The 24,475-nt window shown below is 42.7% G+C and overlaps 1 protein-coding gene across 2 annotated transcripts in view; it reads left to right on the top strand.

The window, feature by feature from the left end:
- The window catches only part of LOC126985012 (uncharacterized), a 91,872-nt gene that overhangs the window by 23,726 nt on the left and 43,671 nt on the right, over window positions 1-24,475 (top strand). For both annotated transcript variants that reach the window (XM_050839247.1, XM_050839246.1), the window contains exon 2: window positions 17,543-17,748. In XM_050839247.1, the coding sequence (XP_050695204.1) occupies window positions 17,636-17,748 (113 nt within the window). In that variant the 5' untranslated portion in view covers window positions 17,543-17,635. The remainder of the gene's footprint in view (window positions 1-17,542; window positions 17,749-24,475) is intronic.

Raw genomic sequence — 24,475 nt, 5'->3', positions numbered from 1 at the left:
GGAGAGAAGATGAGGCTGGTTAGTAGGTTACACGTAATTGTTCATGCGAAGCCCCATTCTCTCTCTCTCTCTCTCTCTCTCTCTCTCTCTCTCTCTCTCTCTCTCACATCAATTATACATCGATCTCAAATCCTCCTCCTCCTCCTCTTCCTCCTCCTCCTCCTCCTCCTCCTCCTCCTCTTCCTCCTCCTCCTCTTCCTCCTCCTCTTCCTCCTCCTCCTCCTCCTCCTCAGATTGCGTGGATGGAAAGTCACTTTGGGTCACGCTACCTGTTCAAAAGTTCTTCCTCCTCCTCCTCCTCCTCCTCCTCCTCTTCCTCCTTCTGATCTTCCTCCTCCGCTTCCTAAGATTGAGCTTTGTTTCAGCATAGTGATTACTGTTAATGTTGTTGTTGTTGTTCTTGTTGTTGTTGCTCCTTGTTTTTCTTGTTCCTCTCGTTTCTTCTTTTTCTTCTTCTTCTTTTTCCATCACTTCCTCCTCCTCCTCCTCGTCTGTTGCTGTCGTCATTTTTTGTTAATATTGCTGTTTTCTTTCTTTTTTATTATATTGTTATTGTTTTTGTTTTTGTTGTTGTTTTTGTGTGCAGGTTTGACAAAGATTAATGCAGTCAATCCCTTGCTACTTCCCCCTCCTCCCCTCCTCCCCCCTTTCTCTCCTCCCCCTCCTCTCTCTTCTTTCCTTCTTTTTCTCTTTTTCTCTCCCATTCCTTACCTCCATTCACCTTTGACCTTTTCCTCTCCTCCCTCCCTCCCTCCCTCTCTCTTTCCCTTCCTTCTCTTCATCATCTTCCTCCTCCTCCTCCTACGCCTTGATTGTCTTCTCTTGTTTTTGTTCTTGTTTTCTTCTTTTTCTTCTTTTCTTCATGTTCTTGCTCTTTTTGTTCTTGTTCTTCTTCCTCCATCATCATCTTTGCCCTTGTTCTGTTTTTTTTTATTATTAATATTATTATTTATTGTTATACCTGTCATCTTCCTTTTCATATTTTTTCTCCTCCTTCTCCTCCTCCTCCTCCTCCTCTTCTTTCTCCTCCTTCTCTTCCTCCTCCTCCCCTTCGTCCTTGATTTCCTTGTCTCCCATCTTGTGACAGTTGTTGTGTGTGTGTTTGTGTGTGTGTGTGTGTGTGTGTGTGTGTGTGTGTGTGTGTGTGTGTGTGTGTGTGTGTGTGTGTGTGTGTGTGAGGAAAGAATTCGCTTTTGTGGGACTTCATAACACACACACACACAAACACAAACAATCAGATAGGGCTATCAGGTGACTCCGTTAAGGGAAGTTGATTAATTAGCATATCACCTGGTCTTATCACCCGCCCACAACACCTTCATTCATTAACCTGACCTACTACTACCTAGACACACATTCACCTTCTTTCTGTCTATCTAATAAAACTACGCAAGGAAATGTTCAAAACTCCTATACGAAAGCCTTGTCAAATAGGTGAGCTTCGTTATGTTTAAGAATACCTGGATCCTGATTGAGAGATTAGAGTTCTCAAAACGAAAGAAGAGAGAGATGGGAATAGAATGAATTAGAATTGAAGAAGAACCAGAAGAATTGAGTCGAAGGAAGGAAAGGGAAGGAAAGAAGGGAGGAGAGGTCGGATAAGTATAGGGAAATTAAGTTTTATGGGGAGGGTGCAGAAGATAGGGAAACAGGGAGGAAAAGGGAAGGTGGAGGGAGAGAGGATTACATAAAGGGAGGAAAAAAAGTGGAGATAGGAAAAGCAATGAAGACAATGGGGAAGGGAGGAAAATGAGAGATAAATAAGAATAGGGGGAAGGAGATAGGGAGGAAGGAAGGGGGAGAATAATAGAGGGTTAATAAATGGAGGAAGAAGAGGAAGGAGGATGAGAAGGAAGAGAATGATAGAGAGGTGGAAGAGAGGGATGGAAGGAAGGAATAAGGAAAGAAAGGTGAAGGAAATAAAGAAATGGAATGTGAAGGGAAGGAAAGAAGGGAAAAGTGAAGAAAAGGGTGAATGGAAGGGCTAAGGAAAGAAGGGAGGAGGGAAGAGAAGGGTGGAGGAAGGAATAGAGAGAAGGGAAGAGAGAAGGAAGGAAGATAGAAGTGGAAGGGTGGAATGAGACAAAGAGGGGAGGAATGGAGGAAAGAGAGGAAGAAAAGGCCGGAGGAAGGAGGGGAAGAAAGGAGGGAGGGAAGGAAACGAAGGGTGGAGGTAACTAGGGAGGGAAGGTCAAGGGTGTGGTGAGGGTAAAGGTGAAGGGAGGGAGGGAGGGAGGGAGGGAAGGGTGTGTTAATAGGGTGAAGGTCCCTCCCTTTTGTTACCTCTGTCATTAGTCTTTTTTCTTTCCTCCCTTTCCTTCCCTTCCCTTATTTTCTCTCCTCTTTCCCATTCTCTTTGTTTCCCTTCCCTTCTCTTCTTTTTTTCTCTCCTTCCTTTTCCATAATTTCTCTTCCCTTTCCCTCCCTTTTTTCTGATTTCCTTCCCATTTTTTCATTTTTTCTTTCTCTTTTCTCCTTCCTTTCACAAAATTTTCTTCCTTTTCCTTCCCTTTCCCTATTTTCCTCCCTTTTTCTCGTCTTTTATTTCCCTTCTCTTCCCTTCTCCTCTATTCCCTTCCCTTCCCTTCCCTTGCCTTGCCTTCCCTTGCCTTGCCTTGCCTTGCCTTGCCTTCCCTTCCCTTCCCTTCCCTTGCCTTCCCTTCCCTTCCCTTCCCTTCCCTTCCCTTTCCATCCCTTCTCGTCTCGTTCCTTCCCATCACTTCCCTTCACTCATTGCCTGCTTATTCCTTCCCTTCTCTTCCCTTCCCTTCCATTCTCTTCCCTTCCTTTTCCTTCCCTACTGTTTTTCTTATCAACTTTAAATTTTCTTTCCTTCGTTTATTCTTTTGTCTTTCTCTGTGATTCTTTTCCTTTCCTTTCCGCTCTTTCTCATCATCATCTTTTCTTCCATTTACTCCAGTGCTTCTCTCCTCCTTCTCTCCCTTCCTTCCTTCCTTCCTCCCTTCTCTCCCATTCCTTCCCCTCTTTCCTCAACCTCTGTCAGTAACATCAGTCTCCTATCTCTCCTTCAATATCTTCCCCTCTCTCCAGTACTTCTCTCCTCCCTCTCTCCCTTCCTTCCTTCCTTCTTCCCTTCTCTCCCATTCCTTCCCCTCTTTCCTCTACCTCAATCAATAACACCTGTCTCCTTTCTCTCCTTCAATTTCTTCCCCTCTCTCTCCCTCTCTTTCTCTCTCTCCACCTTCTTACCTTCCTTCCTTCCTTCCTTCCTTCCTTTCATGCTACCTTCGTTCCCTTGTTATTATCTCTCTCCCTCTCTCCCTATTTTATTCTCTCCCTCCCTCCTTCCCTCCTTTCCTCCCTTCGTCTGTGGGACACGCAATCAGGTGCCTTTAATGAGGATAAATCAGGCCTTAATTATCCAGAGAGAGAGAGAGAGAGAGAGAGTTATTCATAGTTTTCCGTCACACACACACACACACACACACACACACACACACACACACACGGATATATATACACAAAATAGTTTAGAATCACGAGTTTTTACGGCCCATCAACTCTCTCTCTCTCTCTCTCTCTCTCTCTCTCTCTCTCTCTCTCTCTCTCTCTCTCTCTCCTCTCTATCTCTCTCTCTCTCTCTCTCTCTCTCTCTCTCTCTCTCTCTCTCTCTCTCTCTCTCTCTCTCTCTCTCTCTCTCTCGTGGTCATTAACCTGGAAATAGACCACCTGATTACACATCTGAACCGCGTCGTTTGTTTGTATTTATGTTTACAGGTGTGTGTGTGTGTGTGTGTGTGTGTGTGTGTGTGTGTGTGTGTGTGTGTGTGTGTGTGTGTGTGTGTGTGTGTGTTTCTTGTTTGTTTTTTTTTTTTTTTTTTTTTTTTTTTTTGCCAGTTTTATTTCTTCGTGTTTTCTTGAGTTCATATATTTTCTTCTTGCGGTTTTATTTATTTTGTTTTCTATTGTCTTGTCTTGTCTTGTTGTTGATTTGTCTCCCCACTTTGTTTCTTCAGTTGTAATATTTTTTTTCTGGTAACACTTTTTTTTCCCTCAATTTCTCCGTGTTTCCCAGGTTCCAGTTTTCCAGCCCCTACATTTTTTTTCAGTAAAGGCATATTTTTTTCAGTTTCACATTTTATTTGCAATTTTTAACACGATCAACATAGTACAATGATAGTGGCGTTTCTTTACTGTATTATTTGTTTTGCAATATTGTTATTTTCTGTTTATTTCAATACAAATCCGTCTGATACACTTTCAAACCTATTTTTTTTTATTCTCGTTCACCAGTAGGAATTGATTTTTTTATATCATGCCTATTAGTCTGAACTTCAAATTTTATACCAACAGTCTTTATGTAGGTCAATCTTTTATACCTGTAGTTTGTAGCTCAAAATGTTACACCAGTAGTCTATAGAAATATATTTGGCTATAACACAAAATTTCAATCCAAATGGTCTCTAACTTAGAAAAGAAATAACATGTCTCTAACTCAAAACCTTACAGCAATAGTCGCTAAGGCAAGAATTCAAAAAGTCAATCTTCTCTCAACTCAGAATTATATACCAAGAATTTTATACCAAAAAATCTCAAGTCCCGAGCAGTCTTTGTTTACATATAATTCCACTGTTCCCGGAAGGGTTCATTCTTGTCGCTGGACTCAAGCATTCAGGAGGCCCCGCGCGGCTCTCCGATCGGTAAGACACTCGCTTCTCACATCAACTATTTCTGAAGGTCAAAGAGGGGACCAATCGGGTTCTAATGAGTGTTTCTTTAGGTTCACCGTACAGAGGAAGGGTCATTCTACCACCAGGGTCATAAAACTACTCCTGGAAATGCCCGTAACACCCACGAAAGCCTTGTCAAATGTGTGTGCTCGGGCGACGAAATGTCGTGTAATATGGCCAAATTGTTAATGTGAGAAGCAATAGTGTTGAAGTTCGTGTCTCGCCGTGACTCAGACGTGAAGCCTTCCTGTTCCTCGCCTGTCCCAAGAGAAGAAAAAATATCGTGTCTTCGTGATGATGACTTCCGGCTGCCATTCATCGTATTCCTTGTTTTCTGCATCTCGATTTTTTCTTCTTTAGTTTGTATTTTAAAATAAGAGAGAAAAAACTGAGTGTGTTGATTTCTCGCTGCAATCAATAGTTTTTCGTCCGATTGTATATTTCATGATTGTAATTCTCTCTCTCTCTCTCTCTCTCTCTCTCTCTCTCTCTCTCTCTCTCTCTCTCTCTCTCTCTCTCTCTCTCTCTCTCTCTCTCTCTCTCTCTCTCTCTCTCTCTCTCTCTCTCTCTCTCTCTCTCTCTCTCTGTGTTTGAACTTTAAGATTGATCGTTTTTCTTCCTTTTGTTCTGATTTCACGATCGAAACAATTCTTTTCCTTTTTTATCCAACGTCGTGATATTTATTTCTTCTTATATTTACATTTATACCTTTTTCCCCGACATCACAGCCGACAGTTTTCTTATCCATCCTTTTAGTTCAACGCCAGATATCGACTTTTATATATTTCTTTCGTTTCCTGATCCGAGTTTAACAATACGACCGACGAGCTTCATTCATTCATTCTTTTTTATTCTCGTCTTTTTCCCGCGAAGACCCACACTGATTTACGGTCCGCGTCTCAGCCCCGTCACGTCACCTCCGCCTGACCTTGATTGTCCTGGGTGAATGGACACGAGTCAACAGGAGCCGCCCAGCCACGCACTCAGCCAATCAGCCACGTCCTCTCTACTTGTCCTTCCGTCCTAACACCAATGATAAAGAGCTTTCACATAGGAGAGCTTTCTTGTAGGAGCCACCCAACCAGCCAGTAGCCAACCGCCCAGCCAATACTTATAGGCGTCGTAGGAGTCGCCCACACAGCCACGTTCTCGTTAGATGCTCTCTCTTCTTCGTCCAGGCGGCAATGAGAGAGTTTCCACAGGGCAGATGAACCGTAGAATCTCTGCTGGATGGGTGGACAGTGAACCAGAACATGTAGGAGCCATAGGAATCGCTCACACAACCACGCCCTCGCTAGGTACTGACCGTCTTAAATGTATCAACGTTGACTTGTAAAAGAAACATGTTATACCGATAAAAATGAATTGGTAAATGTGACTAATTGGCGTTCAGGTGTAAAAGAAGTAATTAGGTAATAGAAAAAATAATTAAAAATGTATAATTGTTCCTGTTTCCAATGGACTTTGAGGTGTAAAAGAATCGTGTCATAATTAAAAAAGGAAGACAAACCTGTGAATATAACGACAATCAGCGTTCAGGTTTGAAAAAAAAAATATATAAAAATGTGTAATTGTGTCCATTCAACATTCTGGCGTGGAACAAATATACAAGAAATGGAAATAAGACAAATTATAGAATGTAAATTGAATAAGTTTTTTTTTCTTTTTACAACAAAGGAGACAGCTCAAGGGCACACAAAAAAGGACACAATAATAAAAAAAAAAAAAGCCCGCTACTCGCTGCTCCTAAAAAAGAATAAAAGAAGGTGGCCGAAAGTGAGGTCAATTTCGGGAGGAGACAAGCGTTTTTTTAACATATGAAAAACACATGAAATAAAGGTGAAGGATACAAGAATCGTGAGCCTTCGCGTGCCAAGGATACAAGAATCACACCCCTTCGCATGTCCTGTGTTGTGTAGGCGCGTGCAACTTCACAGAAAGACGCCACATTCTTGCCGTGGAAAATTACCGAGGCTGAATTCGTGACGCTGGGTTTGTTAACGCAAGATATTAAGCCCCTGTCCGCCCTGCCCGGCTGTGATGTTATGTCCAGCTGTCTGTTTTTGTCCATTCATTTATCTGTGTCTGTCTGTCTGTTCCTCTGTGTAAATGTCCTTCATCTATATCCCGTCCGTCTGGCATTTCAATTTATACGTACATGTTAAGAAGTTAGTCTCCGTGCATTTACCTGTCTGTCTGTCTGTCTGTGTCTGTAGGTCTGTAATTCTGTGTATCTCTCTCCTACCCGTGGTCTGTCTCCTTGATGTCTGTTCTATCCTATCCTCTCTCCCACTGTCTATCTGCTTCTGTGGCTGTCTGTTGTCTGTTTATCCTTGTGTTTTTGCGTTTTTTTTAATCTTCCCAAATGTTTGTCTGTTAGTTCGTCTGTTTTTCGACTTGTTTTTGTCTGTCTGTTTGTCCTTAATGTCCGTCTCTTCCTTCCCTCTTTCCCAGTGTCTCCATGTCTGTCTGTCTGTCTTTTCTTCAGCTTATATGTAAGTGTGTCTGTATCTGTGTCAGTCAGCTTGTTCGTGTCTGTCTGCCTGTCTCTCTGTCTGTCTGTCTCTCCATCAGCTTGTGTTTGTGTGTCTGTCTCTCCTTGCCGTGTCCTTCCCTCCTTCCCGGCGTCAGTCCTTTGTCGTAATATTGTCGCGTGCTCAGGTGTGAACGCTCCTCAGAATTACCTGTTGGCGGCCATTCTGAGGTGACATGTGGTGGTCTTCGTGTTAAGGCGTGTGTGGGGGGGTGGGGGGGTAGAGGGGGGCTGTTTGTGTGGGGAGGGGGGCTGTGCGTGTGTGTGTGTGTGTGTGTGTGTGTGTGTGTGTGTGTGTGTGTGATCGTTTCCTTCTCCTTCAGTTCTTCCTTATCCGTCTTCTTGTCCCTGTTTTCTTGTTCTTCTCGTTCTTGTTCTTGTTCTTCTTCTTCGTTTTATTGTCCCTGCTGTTTTTCTTTTCTTTTTTCGTTTTCTTGTTTTATTTTCTTTTTTGTCTTTTCATTCGTATTTTTTTTAACTTTACTTTTCCTTTGTACTTCCTGTTCCTCTTCTTGTTCTTCTTGTTCTTGTTCTTCATTCTCTTCATCATCATCATCATCCATTACTTCATAAAATCATCCCAAACATCAAATTTCATAACACCATTTAGCCTTAATATTTTTCCCTGCTCTCTCTGTCTTGTTTATCCCTTGACCTAAATCCCCTCCATCAACACACACACACACACACACATACACACACACACACACACACAGAATTGTCTCGCCCAGTCCTCTGTGTGATTGCGTGCATACCGTGTCGCCTAACATTGGCTTAAGGGGGACATCTATCCTCCCTGCCTGTCGGATCGCTGTCTGCCTTACGCACTCTCTTCCTTCCTTCCTTCCTCCTTTCTGTCTATCTTTCTTCTGTATCCTTCCTTCCTCGCTGTCACCCACTTATTTCTTTTTTATCCTGTTTGATTTCCTTCTTTTCTTTCTCTGTTCCTTCTTCCCGTTTTCTTTCTTCCTTTCTTTATCTGCCTGACTATTTTCTTCCTCTTTTCTTCTTTTATCCCTGCCTGTTTGACTTCCTTCCTTCCCTCCTTTCTTCTTTCCTTCATTCATTCTTTCCTTTCTTCCTACCTTTAATATTTCCATCTTTTGTTTCCTTCGTTCCTTCCTGCCTTCAGTCTTTCGTCAGTATTTTTTTTTCCTTCCTTTATCCTTCTTTATCCATTCTGCCTATTATATCTGTGTCCTTACCTACCTGCCTTCCTCCCTTCTTCTGTACTCGCTCTCCTTCCCTCTCCTTCCCTCTCCTTCCCGTTTTCCTTCATCAACACATCAGGGTTTTTTTTCCACTTGCGTATAACTTATTTCCAGGTTGTCAATCTTCATAATGCCGTGACCGTCATTTTTATATTTGTTCTTCCTTCTTTCCATCTCATTAGGTTCAATATATACGTACAGGGAATAACTGGTATGTGCTCTCTCTCTCTCTCTCTCTCTCTCTCTCTCTCTCTCTCTCTCTCTCTCTCTCTCTCTCTCTCTCTCTCTCTCTCTCTCTCTCTCTCTCTCTCTCTCTCTCTCTCTCTCTCTCTCTCTCTCTCACTCTCTCTCAAACTTTCTCACCAACTGTCAAGGAATTAGTTGCTCTGAAAATCACAAGATATAATGTTCTCTAAACTTTAATTGGAACAGTGATAACAAATTTTCTCTTTAAAAACGTTCTTTCTCTCTATTTATCTATCTATCTATCTCACTCAGCTAAGCACCCATTCAGTCAGTCAGTCAGTCAGTCAGTCAGTTAGTTACGTAATCACTCAGTCACTTAGTCAATCAGTCTGTAAGTTAGTCAGCCAGTCAGTAAATAAGTCAGTCAGTCAATCAGCCATCCTGTTATATAGTCTGTCAATCACTCAGTCAGTCAGTAAGTCATCCCGTTATCTAGTCTGTCAATCACTCAGTCAGTCAGTCAGCCATTCCGTTATCTAGTCTGTCAATCACTCAGTCAGTCAGTCAGTCAGTCATCCCGTCATCTAGTCAATCACTCAGTCAGTCAGTCAGTCAGTCAGTCAGCCTTGAGAGAGACAGATGCGAAAAGGAAGTGAATGGCTGTGAAGATTTTTGTTCCCATGTGACTTATTATTTACCTCAAGCCGCGCCCAAAGGGAAATAAGATCAGATAAAATATGAGATAATGAAATAAAATAATTGAATGAGAGAGAGAGAGAGAGAGAGAGAGAGAGAGGAGAACTAACGACCATATATTAGTAAACTGATTAGACAAAGAAAATAAAAAGGAGATTTGAACCTTTATTAATTACCATAGGAGATTGATAAAAGGGTCGCGATCATCAATAAACAAGAGATTAATATAAGTTTTTTTAGGGTATGAAACAATAATAAAAAATAAAAAAGTAGGCTTAGCGCTTTCATAAAAAAATAGCGTTCGTGTGTGTTTGTGTGTGTGTGTGTGTGTGTGTGTGTGTGTGTGTGTGTGTGTGACAGTTATCGGTACATTAAACTTGGTTAGAATGTATCAGATCAATGTGTCGGGGCGCGCGTGTGGTCAGCCGTGGGTTGGGAATGCGCACACACACACATACACACACAAAAAAAAAAATTAAAAGAAATATTGACAGAAGAAAATTTAATAGAACAAAATGGTCTATGTGCGAGGAGTTGCATGAAAATGAAGTCAATATATTTTGGTGTTTGAAGACGAAAATCAATGCAAAGGAAGATCAGGAAAGACAGAGATACTTGAAAACGTAATTAGGGTGGCGAAGAAGGAAGAAAGTGAAGAAAATGAAAAATATAACTCAGTATCTTGGTGCAATAGGAACATGGAAAGGAGGAAAACAATGGTAAGGATAGCAAAAATAAAGAAGTAGACGAGGAAATAGAAATAAAGGAGGAAGAGAAGAAGGAAGAAAATGAAGAGAATGAAAAATATAACTCAGTATCTCGGTGCAATAGGAACATGGAAAGCAGGAAAACAATGATCAGGATAGCAAAAATAAAGAAGTAGGCGAGGATAGAGAAATAAAGGATGAAGAGAAGGAAGAAAGTGAAGGGAATGAAAAAAATAAAACAACTCAGTATCTTGGTGCAATAGGAACATGGAGAGGAGGAAAACAATGGTCAGGATAGCAAAAATAAAGAAGTAGACGAGGAAAGAGAAATAAAGGAGGAAGAGAAGAAGGAGGAAAATGAAGAGAATGAAAGAAAAAAAACTCAGTATCTTGGTGCAATAGGAACATGGAAAGCAGGAAAACAATGGTCAGGATAGCAAAAATAAAGAAGTAGGCGAGGATAGAGAAACAAAGGAGGAAGAGGAGGTGGAAGAAAATGAAGAGAATGAAAAATATAACTCAGTATCTTGGTGCAATAGGAACATGGAAAGCAGGAAAACAATGGTCAGGATAGCAAAAATGAAGAAGTAAGCGAGGAAAGAGAAATAAAGGAGGAAGAGAAGAAGGAAGAAAATGAAGAGAATGAAAAATATAACTCAGTATCTTGGTGCAATTGGAACATGGAAAGGAGGAAAACAATGATCAGGATAACAAAAATAAAGAAGTAGACGAGGAAATAGAAATAAAGGAGGAAGAGGAGGAGGAGGAAGAAAGAGAGGAGTAAAAGAGGGCACAAGAACCACCATGACACTAGTTTGATGTAAGTAGAAAATTAATCACAGGTAACAGTAATAACCGGAATAGTAAGATTAAGATAAGACAGACGAGGAGATTAAAGGATAAAAAAAGTAATTAGACTTAGAAACAAAAATACGTCTAAGAATTAAAACAACACAAGTTCAAAGGTGACGCGGATAACGAGACTAGCCGAAGTGAAAGGTCTTACCACGCGCACATGAACACAATTTCTCCCACTTACTTTATTTGTTTGTTTATATTCAGCCTCGCCGGAAACGAGACTTCGGGTCGTATTAAAAGACACTTCGTCGCCCAAGAACACCTATTTGACAAGGCTTTCTTAGGAGTTGTGGGCATTTCCAGGAGAAGTTTTGTGACCCCTGGTGGTAGTGTGACCCTTCCTCTGTACCCTGAACCTAAAGAAACACTCATTAGAACCCGACTGCCCCCCTCTCTGACCTTTAGAAATAGCTGATGTGAGAAGCCAACGTGTCTTTTAATACCGACCTTTGAACCCTGGCAAGCGGAGGAACGAGGAGCCAGGAAGGAGAGCGTGCTAAAAGAAACGTCAAGTGTCGCATCATGAAGAGAAAGCAAGTGGAAAGGAGACTCACAAGCGGAAACAAAGAATAACTTGATCATTGTCACTAAAACGGATTTCCTCTCCTTGATGACTCGCTCAGATCCATGCACACACCATAAATACATACAGACACACGTACATACCCACACTCATACATACATACATACATACATACACTCATGCAGACAAAGAATGGCATAGAAATCGATACATATACACCCACACAGACGAAAAAGCATACACACAAACATGCATACAGTCATACAGGCATAAAACAGACAGACAGAGAGAGAAACAGACAGACAGACAGAGAAACAGACAGACAGACAGACAGGGAAACAGACAGACAGACAGACAGACATTAAGATAACCACCTCATCTTGGAGGCTTCGTCACGCACAAAAACTCATCCTGAAAGCGTCGAGTCACAGAGATTTAAAAAAAAAGGCAACAGCAAAAAACTCTTAACAAAAACATTAACACCGGAAGGAAGACAAACTGTGAATCAAACCTCATCCCCTTTTTTCTTTCGCCCCTCACCTGTAAAACGTGTCGACAGGTGTGCCCAGACGTCTGTTTACCTGCTTTGCTTGAGGGAAAGTTAGCTGAGTCATAGATGATTGAGGGGAGAAGAAGAGGAGGAGGAGGAGGAGGAGATGATGATGGTGTTGGTGAAGGTAGTAGTAGTAGTAGTAGTAGTAGTAGTAGTAGTAGTAGTTGTAGTAGTGGTGGTGGTGGTGAATGAGGGGAGGTTAAGGGAAAGGTATAGAGGGGAATGCTGAAGAGAGGGAAAGAAGGGAAGAGGGATAAGGAGTGTAGATTGCGGTTAAGAAGGGAGAAAGGGGAAGGAAGGAGAGAAGGATAAAGGTGTAGACTACGGTTAAGATGAAGGGGGGAAAGATGAGAGTATAGAAAATGATGGTTTGGAGAGAGAGAGAGAGAGAGTGAGGACGAAGGATAGGTAGAGGTTAGGACGCCAGGTGAGGTTGCCAGGTGTAACAGACTCGGTTATGGTGGGCTGATCAGGGAGGCAGGTGAAGAAAGGAAGTGATGGGGGGGCGGTGGGGAGAAGAAGGTGGAAGGGGCGGGGAGAGGAGAGGAGGGAAGGGGGGCGTTGGTTGGACAGGTTAAGGAAGGGGAGAGTACTGGGGGAGGAAGAGAAAAAAAATATTGCGGAAAAAGAAAACAAAGGGAGAAAGGAAAGGGAAGGGAAGGGGAAGAAAGGGAAAGAAAGGACAGGGAGAAAGCGAAGGAAAGTATCACAAAAGAAAAAAAGAAAATTAAGAGTTGGATGAAAAGGAAAGGAATGAAGGAGGTTTTTAGTGTTGTGTTGACAGTAAGGAATAATGGAGGGGGGAGAAGAAAAGGGAGAGTAATCGGAGAGGGAGAAGCGAAGGAGAATATTAAGAAAAAACAGGAAAAATAAATAGTTGAATACATAAAAAAAATATATTGTGAAAAAAAAGTGAAAAAGAATGAAGGAAAAAGATTTAGTGTGTTGAAATGATGATGATGATGAGGAAGAAAAAGAAGAAAGGTTAGAGGAGAGAGAGAGAGAGAGAGAGAGAAATTGAGAAAGGAACTAAATGAAAGGAATAGATTTTGAAAGTGAAGGAGGAGGAGGAGGAGGAGGAGGAGGAGGAGGAGGAGGGAGAGAGAAAAGGGGAGAAAGTGAGATACAATAACTTAGAGAGAAGAAAAATCAGAAGAGACTAAAGGATTGGAAGAGACTAACAAAAGAAAGGAAAGGAGGAGGAGGAGGAACACAAAGGAACACAACGGAAGAACAAACAACAGAGGAGAGAAGGAAGAGACGTTGCCTAAGGTTACAAGGGAGAAGAAGTAAAGGAAAAGGTGTAATTAGTCGTGTAATAGAAGTAAATTAGGGGATATAGAGGGGAGGAAATGTAGCTGAAAACGAGAAAAAAGGGGGGAAGAAGGGGAAGAAAAGGGTGAATTTGATATTTAAAGTAAAGGGAGCGGAGGAGGAAGAGGAGGAGGAGGAGGAGGAAAGAGCGAATGAGTGAAGAAAAAGGAAGTTGTTTGGGGGGTTGCAAAAAAATTATGGTCTGTATGTGGTGATGTGAGAGAGAGAGAACTACTACTACTACTACTACTACTACTACTACTACTACTACTACTACTACTACTACTACTACTACTACTACTACTACTACTACTACAAAAAGCACAGCAAGAACAGACAAAATCATAACCAGGCATCGGCATCGGTAGTACAAAGTGAATTATTTATACATGCACTGCAACTTATAGATTCCAAACCCTTAATCTGAAGGCATCTTTAAAACCTTTGATGCTGAAATATCTAATCGAGAAAAAGTGTAATAAGTTTATTCAGTTTTTTTACTTTATATCAGTTGTCTTATCGCATATTTCATGAGAGAGAGAGAGATTCGTGGTCAAAGGACATCAAAGTTTTTGCCTCAAGGTTGTGTGTGATGTGTGTGCGTAAGCTCGAGGACACACACACACACACAAGAAGGAAAAAAAATAGCCTCGTCCCATGTCAGTGTGTGTGTGTGTGTGTGTGTGTGTGTGCGTGCGAGGCGTGACTCCCGTCGTTTAGTCGTCACGTGTCGTGGCCGCGGGAACAACTGAGTTAGGCTGATCCGTCTTAGCGTCCTTGTTCGAGTTTGCTGGAAAGAGAAAAAAAACTTGCGTCAAGGCCTATATTGCTGTACTCCAGAGTTTGCGATCCAAGTTAGCGTCTCGCCAAGGGAAGGCTGCTGGAGCTCTTCATATCCCTCACAGCCCTTTATTTTTAAATAAATTACTGTTCCTTTCTCTCGGTACATTTTTTGTTCCCTAATTTTCACCAAGGAAACCCCTCAGCCTTCTCTGTAAGGTTGTCCTGGCGCCGCCATTGAGTTGGCTGTGTATCTTACATCAGTCATGCAGCGCGGCCTGGCTTTTATGCAGGTCCTCCTCCTCCTCCTCCTCCTCTAAAGATTGCTCCCTCCCTATTGGGAGGAGCACGGGCCTTTGCCAATGGCGGCCCGTAGCAGGGTGCCGACAGACAGATTCTATCGGCTGGCGTCAGCCGAGCCGACCAAGTCGGTTTGTCGACGAGGACTGGCGTGTCTGTTATGCAGGTCGCCAAGCCCCAAGATCTTTGCCAAGCCGAGCTGTCTGTCTTTCAGTGGCGTAGCAGCGGGGGCTTAAGTCTCCCACAGGGAAAGCTGTGTCACCCCATGGTTCTTTCATATTCCGTAAGAAAAAAATGCATAATAATTTGACTGATTGAAAATTTTTGTATGAACACTAGGCCGTTAATTGATAACTTTGTCCCTTCTTAAGTTGACCCCTACCTACGCCGCTGCATGCTAGTTACGTCAGCTATTTCATAGCTATTCACTTTCCTCAGTTTTTATCAGTGATTAGCTGAAGAAAATGAGCTAACTAGGTCCTGTTCCGCAGCTTTACATAGCGTCAAAAATAGAGCAGGAAAGTATAGATGTCCTGTAATTGTTGCAGTCTGCCATGCAACAGATACATCTTCTCTTTGGTCTTGCAGCAGCCACAGAAAATGGTAAAACTGAGAGTTAAGGGGATACTCTATTGAGGCTGGATCCTTAATTTATTTTTCTTTCCCCTTAACTTCAGCTTTATCATATCATCATCATCATCATATTGTAATTTAACTTTTCATTCGTTTCTCCTTTCCTCTTGTTGTTCCTCCTCCTCCTCCTCCTCCTCTTCTTCTTCTTGTTGATCTTGTTCTTGTTCTTGTTCTTCTCGTTGTTGTCCTCGTCTTCGGCCTGGTCCTCCTTTTTATTATGCAGTATATTGTAACGCAGTTTTAAGATTACACACACACACACACACACACACACACACACACACACACACACACACACACGAATACCAGCCATCTAGTGAACCAATCCTCAAGGTTTCTTCATATTACTACCTTCTAAATAGCTGCACATCCGCCATAAATACCATCTCTCTCTCTCTCTCTCTCTCTCTCTCTCTCTCTCTCTCTCTCTCTCTCTCTCTCTCTTTGTATTTATCATTCATTTCTTTTCTTCTGTGTGTGTGTGTGTGTTTTCTCACAGGTAAAATTCTCCCCTTCCTTATTTTCTCTTGTTTTTTTACACTCATCTTTCTTTCGTTCTTGTTTCTTTCTTTCTCTCTTTCTTTGTGTTATTGATATTTTTAGCATAAATTGAAAGGTTTCTGCTATACGTGTCAGCTGTCTTGTCCTTGCGCACACAAAAACACCTGACTGTTATCCGATTAGCCAGGGAAACGTTCGTGTGTGTGTGTGTGTGTGTTTGGTTTTCTAGGTAAGCAAACTGTGGATTACATTTCGTTTTTTTTTCTTCTTTTTTTACCTCCGTGTGTGTGTGTGTGTGTGTGTGTGTGTGTGTGTACTGTAGCGAGACTGCTCTCAAGGGAAGGGAGCCACAGGGAAAAATATATATATCTCATTTTAGTGACCTTGCGGGGAACACGTGAGACCGGAGACTATGTTCGGTCTTACGCTGATTTTTTTTTTTTTTTTTTTTTTTTTTTTTCTTCTTTTTCCTCGTCATATCAGTTTTTTTCTTTACTTATATTTTAGTACATATTCTTCCACATCTATAAACGCTTGCATGTATTCATATTATTCTTATTTTGCTCCTCCTTTATATTTATTTATCTCGTTATTGATTTATTTGTTTTATCTTGTTCATCCGTTAATAGTATTTTTTTTGCCGGATTCGATTCTTTATGGCGTGCACTGTAACCCCACATTAACGTTTTTCATATTATTTCCATGCTTTTTTTACATTTTTTTCTTTCATCTAATACATTCTTTTCTCTCCTTTTTCGGTTTCGACTTTTCATTATACTTCATTCCGCGTTAGGGGCGCTATTTATATTTCACATTTTCGACTTTTTTTCTCATTTTTCTATTTCCTTTTATATTTCGACTTCTCTTTATTCTCGTTTCCTTCGTCGTATTCTCCTCGTAGTCATCGGCCTTGAAGAGCTGCTGGAAATCCGTCTTTTATGGTGTCATTAGACCTTGTAATTGCGTCTCTAATTCGCTGATTGTTGCGGGACTGTAACTGGGCTTGGTTCGGGCTTTAGGAGAGTAGCAGGGCTTTCAGGGTCTTGCTTCTGCTCAGTCGCTGTCTTAACTACCTATAGAAATTACGTAAATACTAATTCATGTCTACCAAAGCCTATCACTCCCTCAATTTGCCGTGTTTATAATATTGTTATCCCCTTTCTGGTAAGGTGATTTTAGATTATTATTATGATTATTTTTGGAGTATTTTTTTGTTGTTGTTGTTGATGTCTGCGTAACTGTGTATTACTTTTGTTGTTGTTGTTGCTGTGTATGTACGTGTGATTCGTGATTCTGTGTACATTTTTGCGGTCTGCTCCAAATATGTATAACTTGTGTGTGTGTGTGTGTGTGTGTGTGTGTGTGTGAGTGGCCGTCCCAAGGTCCTGCAGGCAACTTGGGGACATTCCCGAGTACAGTTTCCTCATGGTTGCGGTGACGGAGAAAGATTCCAACACGAACACAGATGCCTCAGTTATTGCATTCTTTTAATTTTTTTTTTCTCCGTCTGTTTCTGCTCCTCTCAATCTTTTGTTCTCTCCAGCAGGCTTCTTCTTTCTCACCTTTTCCTCACCTGTTTATTGCCTCGATATTTTTGCTTCGTCTCCTTTATTCTCTCCTCTTAATATATCGTCTTTTCCTCATCCACTTTATTGTCTTAGTATTTCTGTTTTCTCTTTTATTATCTCTTGAAGGATAGTATATGGTCCTCTGCCTTTTCAGTGTCCATTCCAGTGTTGCTATCCTTTTATCTCTTCTTAACACTTCTCTTCTATATTTGTTTTCCTGTCCTTTCCTTTTCTCTTTTTATTTCTTCTTCACGTAGATCACACTTCTTCATAGCTTATTTATGTATACAATAAACAGCAGTGTCCCTAAAAAAATTACACCTCCAAAATGTACAAGTCACCGCAATAAAAACTGAAAACGTAAAATCACCACAGAAAACAAAACACAAACACAATTTATAGGAGCAACTAAATCATTCTGTCCCACACACCACACGCCCTCACATACCCGCGATTTTAACCTCTTATTCCTCTCTTTGTGCTCGCAGGTCCGGAGTTGGCGGCACAAATATGAGTTCCTGCTGAGCCTGGTGAAGGAGCCCGCCCGCCTACTGCCGCAGTCGCTGAGCAAGGAGCGCCAGATGGTGGAGGCGAGGCGGCAGGGCTACATGGTGGAGAGGGCGCTGCTGCTGGCCGACCTGGACGCGGGGGGAGACGCCATGGGGGGCAGCAAGGGCAGGAGGCTCCGGGAGAAGTGAGTGTGGTGTTGAATTGTTGTTGGTGGTGGTGATGGTGATGGTGGTGGTGGGGGTGGGTAGTAGTAGTAATAGTTGTTATTGTTGTTGTTATTATACGTATTTATTCGGTTAGTTAGCTAAGATATGTAATATGACCCATACAGCCTTTCACTAAAGAACTAAAGAACATATGTGTCCTTGATTAGCATTGAAGAAAATTAAGGTATTACTTCAGGAAATGTATTCATGGCCAAGACATTCCACGCTACTGCTTCTTTGCTTGTATTATATTAAGCGAAGTCCTTCAGAAGAAACAAGAGAAAAAGAAAGTAAAATAGAAGACCCTGGCAAAGAGAGAACAGACACACCATCACGAACTCGCAAGTGCTTTGACCTCAAGCGATTGAAAGAAAAAAGAAAACTCAAATGAACTGCAGAAGAAACAAAAGAAAAGAAAGCAGAAAAGAACGCCATGGCAAAAGAGAGAAGAGACACACCATCACGAACTCGCAAGCGCTTTAACCTCAGGCAATTAAAAGAAGGAAAAAAATGAAGTGTCTAAACTCAATCAACATACTGACGCCTCATTATATGCTTTCCCTGTGATGCCTCGTCGCTTCAGAGTAAATAGCAGAAAGCAGTAATTAGACGAGAAGAGGAAGAGGAGGAGGAGAAGGAAATGAGAGAAGGGTGGAGAGAGAAGAGAGACATTGAGATACGTTATAATGAAGGAGGAGGAGAAACATGGAAACATGGATACGTGGACGAGTAGGCAGCAGAAAGCCTTTTGGTTCATTGCGAGGCTGCCGGCTTCACTGATTTAAACAATTTGTCAGCCATATGAGTGACCTGCGGAAGGGGTTAAAACACCACTAGTCGTACGCGAGGATACACTCAGTTCAATCCCGACGCAGCAAAGTGACGGTTAAAGGAGTTGATTGTTTCCTCACTAACCACTCCTGCAGGAAGGCTGTTCCAGTGGCGGACAGCTCCGTTCGATAAATAACTCCTGTCGATATCTAAGCTGCATCGCTTCGCTTGAATTGTTTTACCGTTGTTTCTTGCTCGAGGGGTAGTTTGTATTGTGAAGAGGTTGGAGTGATCGATATTGCTAAGCTTGTTCGGCTACTTGAAGACTTGTATCAGGTCTCCTCGCAGCCGTCTCTTTTCCAGCGTGAAGAGGTTGCGTCGCTTGAGTCGTTCTTCGTAAGGTTCCGTCCTCAGTGATGGTATCATTTTCGTAGCGCGTCACTGTAGTCTCTCGAGTAATTATGGAGAAGGGAGAGTACATAGGAAAGAAATAAAGGGGGGAGAGGATAACAAACGGAAGAGGAGGAGAAGGAAGAGAAGGAGATGAAGCAAGAAGAGTACATGATGAAGATAGAAAAGGAGGAGGGGAAAAACAAACGGAAAAGGAGGAGGAGGAGGAGCAGGAGGAGCAGGAGGAGGTGAACCAAGAACACTACACGAGGAAGATAGAAAAAGAGGAGGGGGAAACCAACGGAAGAGAAGGAGAGGATGCACGAGAAATCTACCTCCTCCTCCTCCTCCTCCATCTGTTCCTGTCTTCCCTCCCCTCTGTCACCTCCGCCGCGCCTCCTCCGTCCCTTCCCGCGCCAGTACTCCGGTAACGGGTCATCCCCCCAACCCCACCCCCCCCTTTACGCCACACGTCAGAGAGAGAGAGAGAGAGAGAGGACACTGTTGATTTCGTTCTCCATTCCTTGAAAAAAAAAGTGATGTCATTATACAAAAAGGTTTCAGGCGTGTGTGTGTGTGTGTGTGTGTATGTGTGTGTGTGTGTGCTGTACGGTAATTTACGTGAGAGAAATTCAAGCACGCGTGTGTGTATGTGTGTGTGTGTGTGTGTGTGTGTGTGTGTGTGTGTGTGTACGACGCGTGCCGAGTGGAAGTAGATAATGGAGGTAGAGAGAGCTAAAGGAAGGGATAAGGGAGGGAAGGAAATAAGGAGGAAGGGAGTAAATGAATGAGGTAGGGAGGGAAGAAGTAAATGATTGAGAGATTGAGTGAGGGAGTGAGGGAGTAACCGACCGAGTGAGTAACCCGAACTTCCGAACACTAACACAATAACGTAACAGGGGCCCGACAGTGACTCACGAGCGCTTGGACGGGGAGGGTGTGTGCGTGCGTGTCTGTGGGTGTGCGTGAGAGAGAGAGAGGCGTGTAAGCGAGGCGTGTGCGTGGCGGCAGTGTGTAGGCGTGGGAACAAGACAGACAAATAGACACACCAACACTGAACTAAACTTTATATTAGCGAAGGAAAGACACAGTGAGAAAGGAAAAAGGGAAACTATTTGACGAAGGAGGACAGAAGGATGTTTGACTGGACGAACGAAATGACGCAAGAAAAATAAAGAAAGTTTGTGAGGAAGGAAAAGAAGGAGGCCGTAAAATGAAATAGAGATACACGACATACGGAAATACATCAGACGTGAAAAAATAGAAGTTAAAGAAGACGGAGATACAAAGAAAGGATAAAGGAAGAGACGAACACGTGACATTAGGAATTAACAGAAAGACGAGGACAAGAACGGACCGAGACAAAGTACGTAATGGATTTGTTTTTGAGGGAAATGTAAAAACAGATTTGTAGTTTTCTTTGTATGTATTTATAGCGTAATGGCCTATGAAGCTCCGACCTCTCTTCCCTCTCCCTCGCTTCCTCCTCTCTCCCTCCCTTCCTTCACCTTTCCTCCCCTTCCTCCCCTCTTCTCTCTCCATTTTCTCCCACCTACTGTTTATCACCTTCCTTTCCCCTTTCTTCCTCTCTCGCCTCTGTTTTCTCACTTATCCTAATCCTTCTCTTCCTCTTCCTTACTTCCTTTTCTAACCCATTTCCTCAGTCTGCTATTTCCACTATTCCTTCTTCTCCCCTTCTTTCATTTCCCCCTCTCCTCCTACCCTTTTCTCTTCCTGCTCCCTCTATACATTTTTTTTCTGGCCCTATTTACTTCACTTTTTTTTCCCATTCTTACCCTCCCTTATTTTCTTCTTTCCTTCCTTCATGTAAATATTATTCTTCCCTCTTCTTATCTTCCATCTCTATACTCGTATATCCCAATTTTTAGTCGTATCTCATTCCTATGTTTGCAGCGTTTGTTTCTTCCTTAACCGGGTAGCAGCGACAGGCCAAGTTTGTGCCATGATATAAACCCCCCAAAATAGATGATCCATAAACTGATCACAAATGCGTTGATATATATCTTATGAAATGGTTTGTGTGAGTGATGATTTTTTTTTCATTTTTCTCGCTTAGAGGGGCCTTTAAGAAACATGATCCCCGGAGCTACCAGGTTAACCCTTTCTTATATCTTCATCCCTCCTTCTGTCTGCCTCCATCTCAACCTTCCTTCCCTCCTCCTTAATTCCCGTCCCATAATGAACACGTTTCTTTGATAAATTTGCCAGTTTAACACTAACATCAACAACAATAGCAACAAAAACAACAGAAAAACACCCAGCCATATGAATTAGATTGTAACGGTGGAAGGCTTGGTTGCGGGGAGCTGTGGGCGTGAGGAAAACACTTGCTGCCTTAGAAAAGATGTATTCTTAACCTAAGATACAGCGTAGCGTTGGTGAGAGAGCCGAGACAATAAGTGTGTGTCGGTCGAGCTCTCTGGAAGGAGTGACGAATTACAGATTGGAAAATAATGAAGTTACAATTGGTCACGTATGTCAAGGTGACCTCTAAGCTTGGTGAAATGCTTTGTATACATACTGAGACGGTAAACACTGACAGATGACATTCCTACAGAGGTGGCGTGATCTCTCTCTCTGAAGTGTTTTTTTTCCACTATACCTGCGTTCCTAATCCATGGTGATATGTAACGATAATAATAATACACTGATATAATTACAACTGCTATAACAAGATATCCAGCTCCTCCGTGGTGTAGTGGTTAGCATGCCTAGTTACGAATTCGTGGCTTCAGATTGGAATTCCGGCCCCGGGCAGTTGGCGTACACCTCATGCAGCTGTTCATCCTCTTTTTCGGGCTGGTCGACAAATGGGTACCCGGGGAAGTCTGGGAGTCGTATTTTAAACCATTTCGTCGCCCAAGTTCACATATTTGACATGGCTTTCGTAGGAGCTGTAGGCCTTTCCAGGGGTAGTTTTATGACCCTGGTGGTAGTTTGACCCTTCTTCTGTACCATGAACCTTAAAAAACACTCATGAAAACCAGATTGATCCCCTCTTTGACCTTTGGAAATAGTTGATGTGAGAAGCGATGGTGTCTTAAAATACGGCCCTGGGGAACGTAATTGTAACCCGGATGTCACATTGGTTCTTTGTTCCAAGGTGATGGGCTCTTACTCACCACAGACTCAAGGGCCAGCGTGACGGAGATGAACACTGAGGCAACGCCCAGCTATCTATATATAGTGTATGCTCCTTACTTTATCTTACCTTTCTCTCTCTCTCTCTCTCTCTCTCTCTCTCTCTCTCTCTCTCTCTCTCTCTCTCTCTCTCTCTCTCTCTCTCTCTCTCTCTCTCTCTCTCTCTCATCCGTGTAGAGAAAGAGAAAGAGACAAAGAGTATCACGCCAACCTTTCCAGTCAGTTAGTTTTTTCTCTTTTTTTTTCGTCTTACTGGAACGCGTGATTCTTCCTCCTCCCTTTTAGTACAGCAGCTGGCGGGGCGCGGCATGGTGGGCGGGGCGAGGTGTGTGTGTGTGTGTGTGTGTGTGTGTGTGTCGTCAGGGTGTGTTGCGCTCACCTGCGGGTCAGCGAAAAAAAGCCGTGAAATGAGGGAAGAAGAGAAGGCAATCAAGTACTCTGGCAACACTTAAGTTTCCATACCGCTGAAAGTACAGTTTGTTGATGCCGGTGGTACTGCTTTCACTGGAGTTTCTACTACTACTACTACTACTACTGATACTACTACTACTACTACTACTACTGATACTACTACTATTGCTACTACTACTACGACAACGACGACGACCGACAGTGTAAGACATTATAATACGAAATATGGATTGATAAAGTGATTGATTACAAAACTGAAGAATGATACTTGCTACTACTACTACTACTACTACTACTACTACTACTACTACTACTACTACTACTACTACCTTTCCTTCTTTGATCATTCCACAATATGTACGTAATCCTAAAGAAAAGACATAATAAACAGCCATGAGAGAGAGAGAGAGAGAGAGAGAGAGAGAGAGAGAGAGAGAGAGAGAGATCAACCCCATGCACCCCCCCTCTCCCTTAACACATCCAGACACACCGCGCCTTGTTCCCGGCGGTACAATATTTACGTTGCTCTTTCATGGGCGGGAAACTATCGATTCTTCTCCTGCATCCCGCCGTGAGTCACACTTTGATCGATGACTTACAGGTGTGTGTGTGTCGAGGGGGTGGGGTAGATGTGTGGGTGTGTTGGTGGGTGAGTCAGTGTTCGTGGGATCTAAGGAAAGGAAGTACATAAGAACATAAGAACATAGGGAGACTGCAAGAGGGTTGAAGAAAGGCAGGAAGGGAAGACATGGGAAGAGAAGATACAGAATAAGTAGCAAAGGGAAGTGAAAGGAAAGGTTGAGAATGGAAGGAGAAGGTTAGGAAAGCAATGGAATATTAAGTAAAGGAGTGGAAAGGAAAGGGGAGGGAAGGGAAAGAAATGATAGGAAGAAAATAAACAGAGCGATAAAGAAGAAAAGGGACGTAAAGTAAATGAACGCAACACAACGAAAATAAAAGGAAATAAAAGGAAAAATAAATTAGAGAAAAGAAGGGTAAGGGAGAGAAAGGTATTAGAAGGGAAAGACACGGGACGCAAAGGATGGAGAAGGAAGGAAAGGGAAGGTAAGCGCAGGGAAAAAAAGTGTAGGAATAGAATGAGGCGACGGGACAGTCTTTCGGTTGTGGTCTGTTTTGATGGGAGGAAATATGGTCGCGGTCACGGCTGGAAAGGGAAAGGAAGGGAACAGGGCGGTGCAAGGGGAGGGATGGAAAGGGAAGGGGAGAGAAAGGAGACAGGGGAATTAAATGATGAGATATGTATGTGGTTATCGTTTGTATTGATGGAAGATAACCGGGTATATGGTACTCTTGAACGAAGGAGAATGGAAGGGAAGGGGACGCTAGGGGAGGGAAGAGAAGGGAAGGGAAGAGAAAGGAAGAAAGAAAACGGGATGGTGAGATGGGTGTTTGGTGGACTGCAGGTCACCGTCACTGCAGAAGGAAAGGGAAGGAAAAGGAACGAGAGGCAAGGGGGAGGAAATGGAATGATGAGGTGGGTGTGTAGATGTCGTTGTGTCGTTGGAAGGTAATCTGTCGCTGCCACCGCTGAGGGAAAGGGAAGGGGAGCGAGAGGAAGCAGGGAAATGGGATGATGAGATGGGTGTGTCTTTTGTGGCTGTTGTGTTGTGATGGAGGCGATGTCACGCTCGCGGCCACAGCTCTCAGGTAGTGCACAGTAGTGAGGGGGAGGGTGGAGGGGAAGGAGGAAGTTAAGGTCGTATTAAAAGACATCGCCCCCTAAGAACACATAATTGAAGAGGCTTTCGTAGGAGTTGTGAGCATTTCCAGGGGTAGTTTTATGACCCTGGTGGTAGTTTAACCCTTATTTTGTACCCTGAGCCTAAAAAAAACCCCTTATTAGAACCTGATTGATCCCCCCTTTGACCTTTGTAAATAGCTGATGTGAGAAGCGAAAGTGTTGTAATACCAGCCGTAGAGTTGTGGAGAGGAGACGAGACTGCTGTAACC

Source organism: Eriocheir sinensis, chromosome 58, assembly GCF_024679095.1.
Source record: "Eriocheir sinensis breed Jianghai 21 chromosome 58, ASM2467909v1, whole genome shotgun sequence".
Lineage (NCBI taxonomy): Eukaryota > Metazoa > Arthropoda > Malacostraca > Decapoda > Varunidae > Eriocheir > Eriocheir sinensis.
The sequence above is the reverse complement of the archived record's forward strand: the minus strand, read 5'-3'. Positions and strand labels throughout refer to the sequence as shown.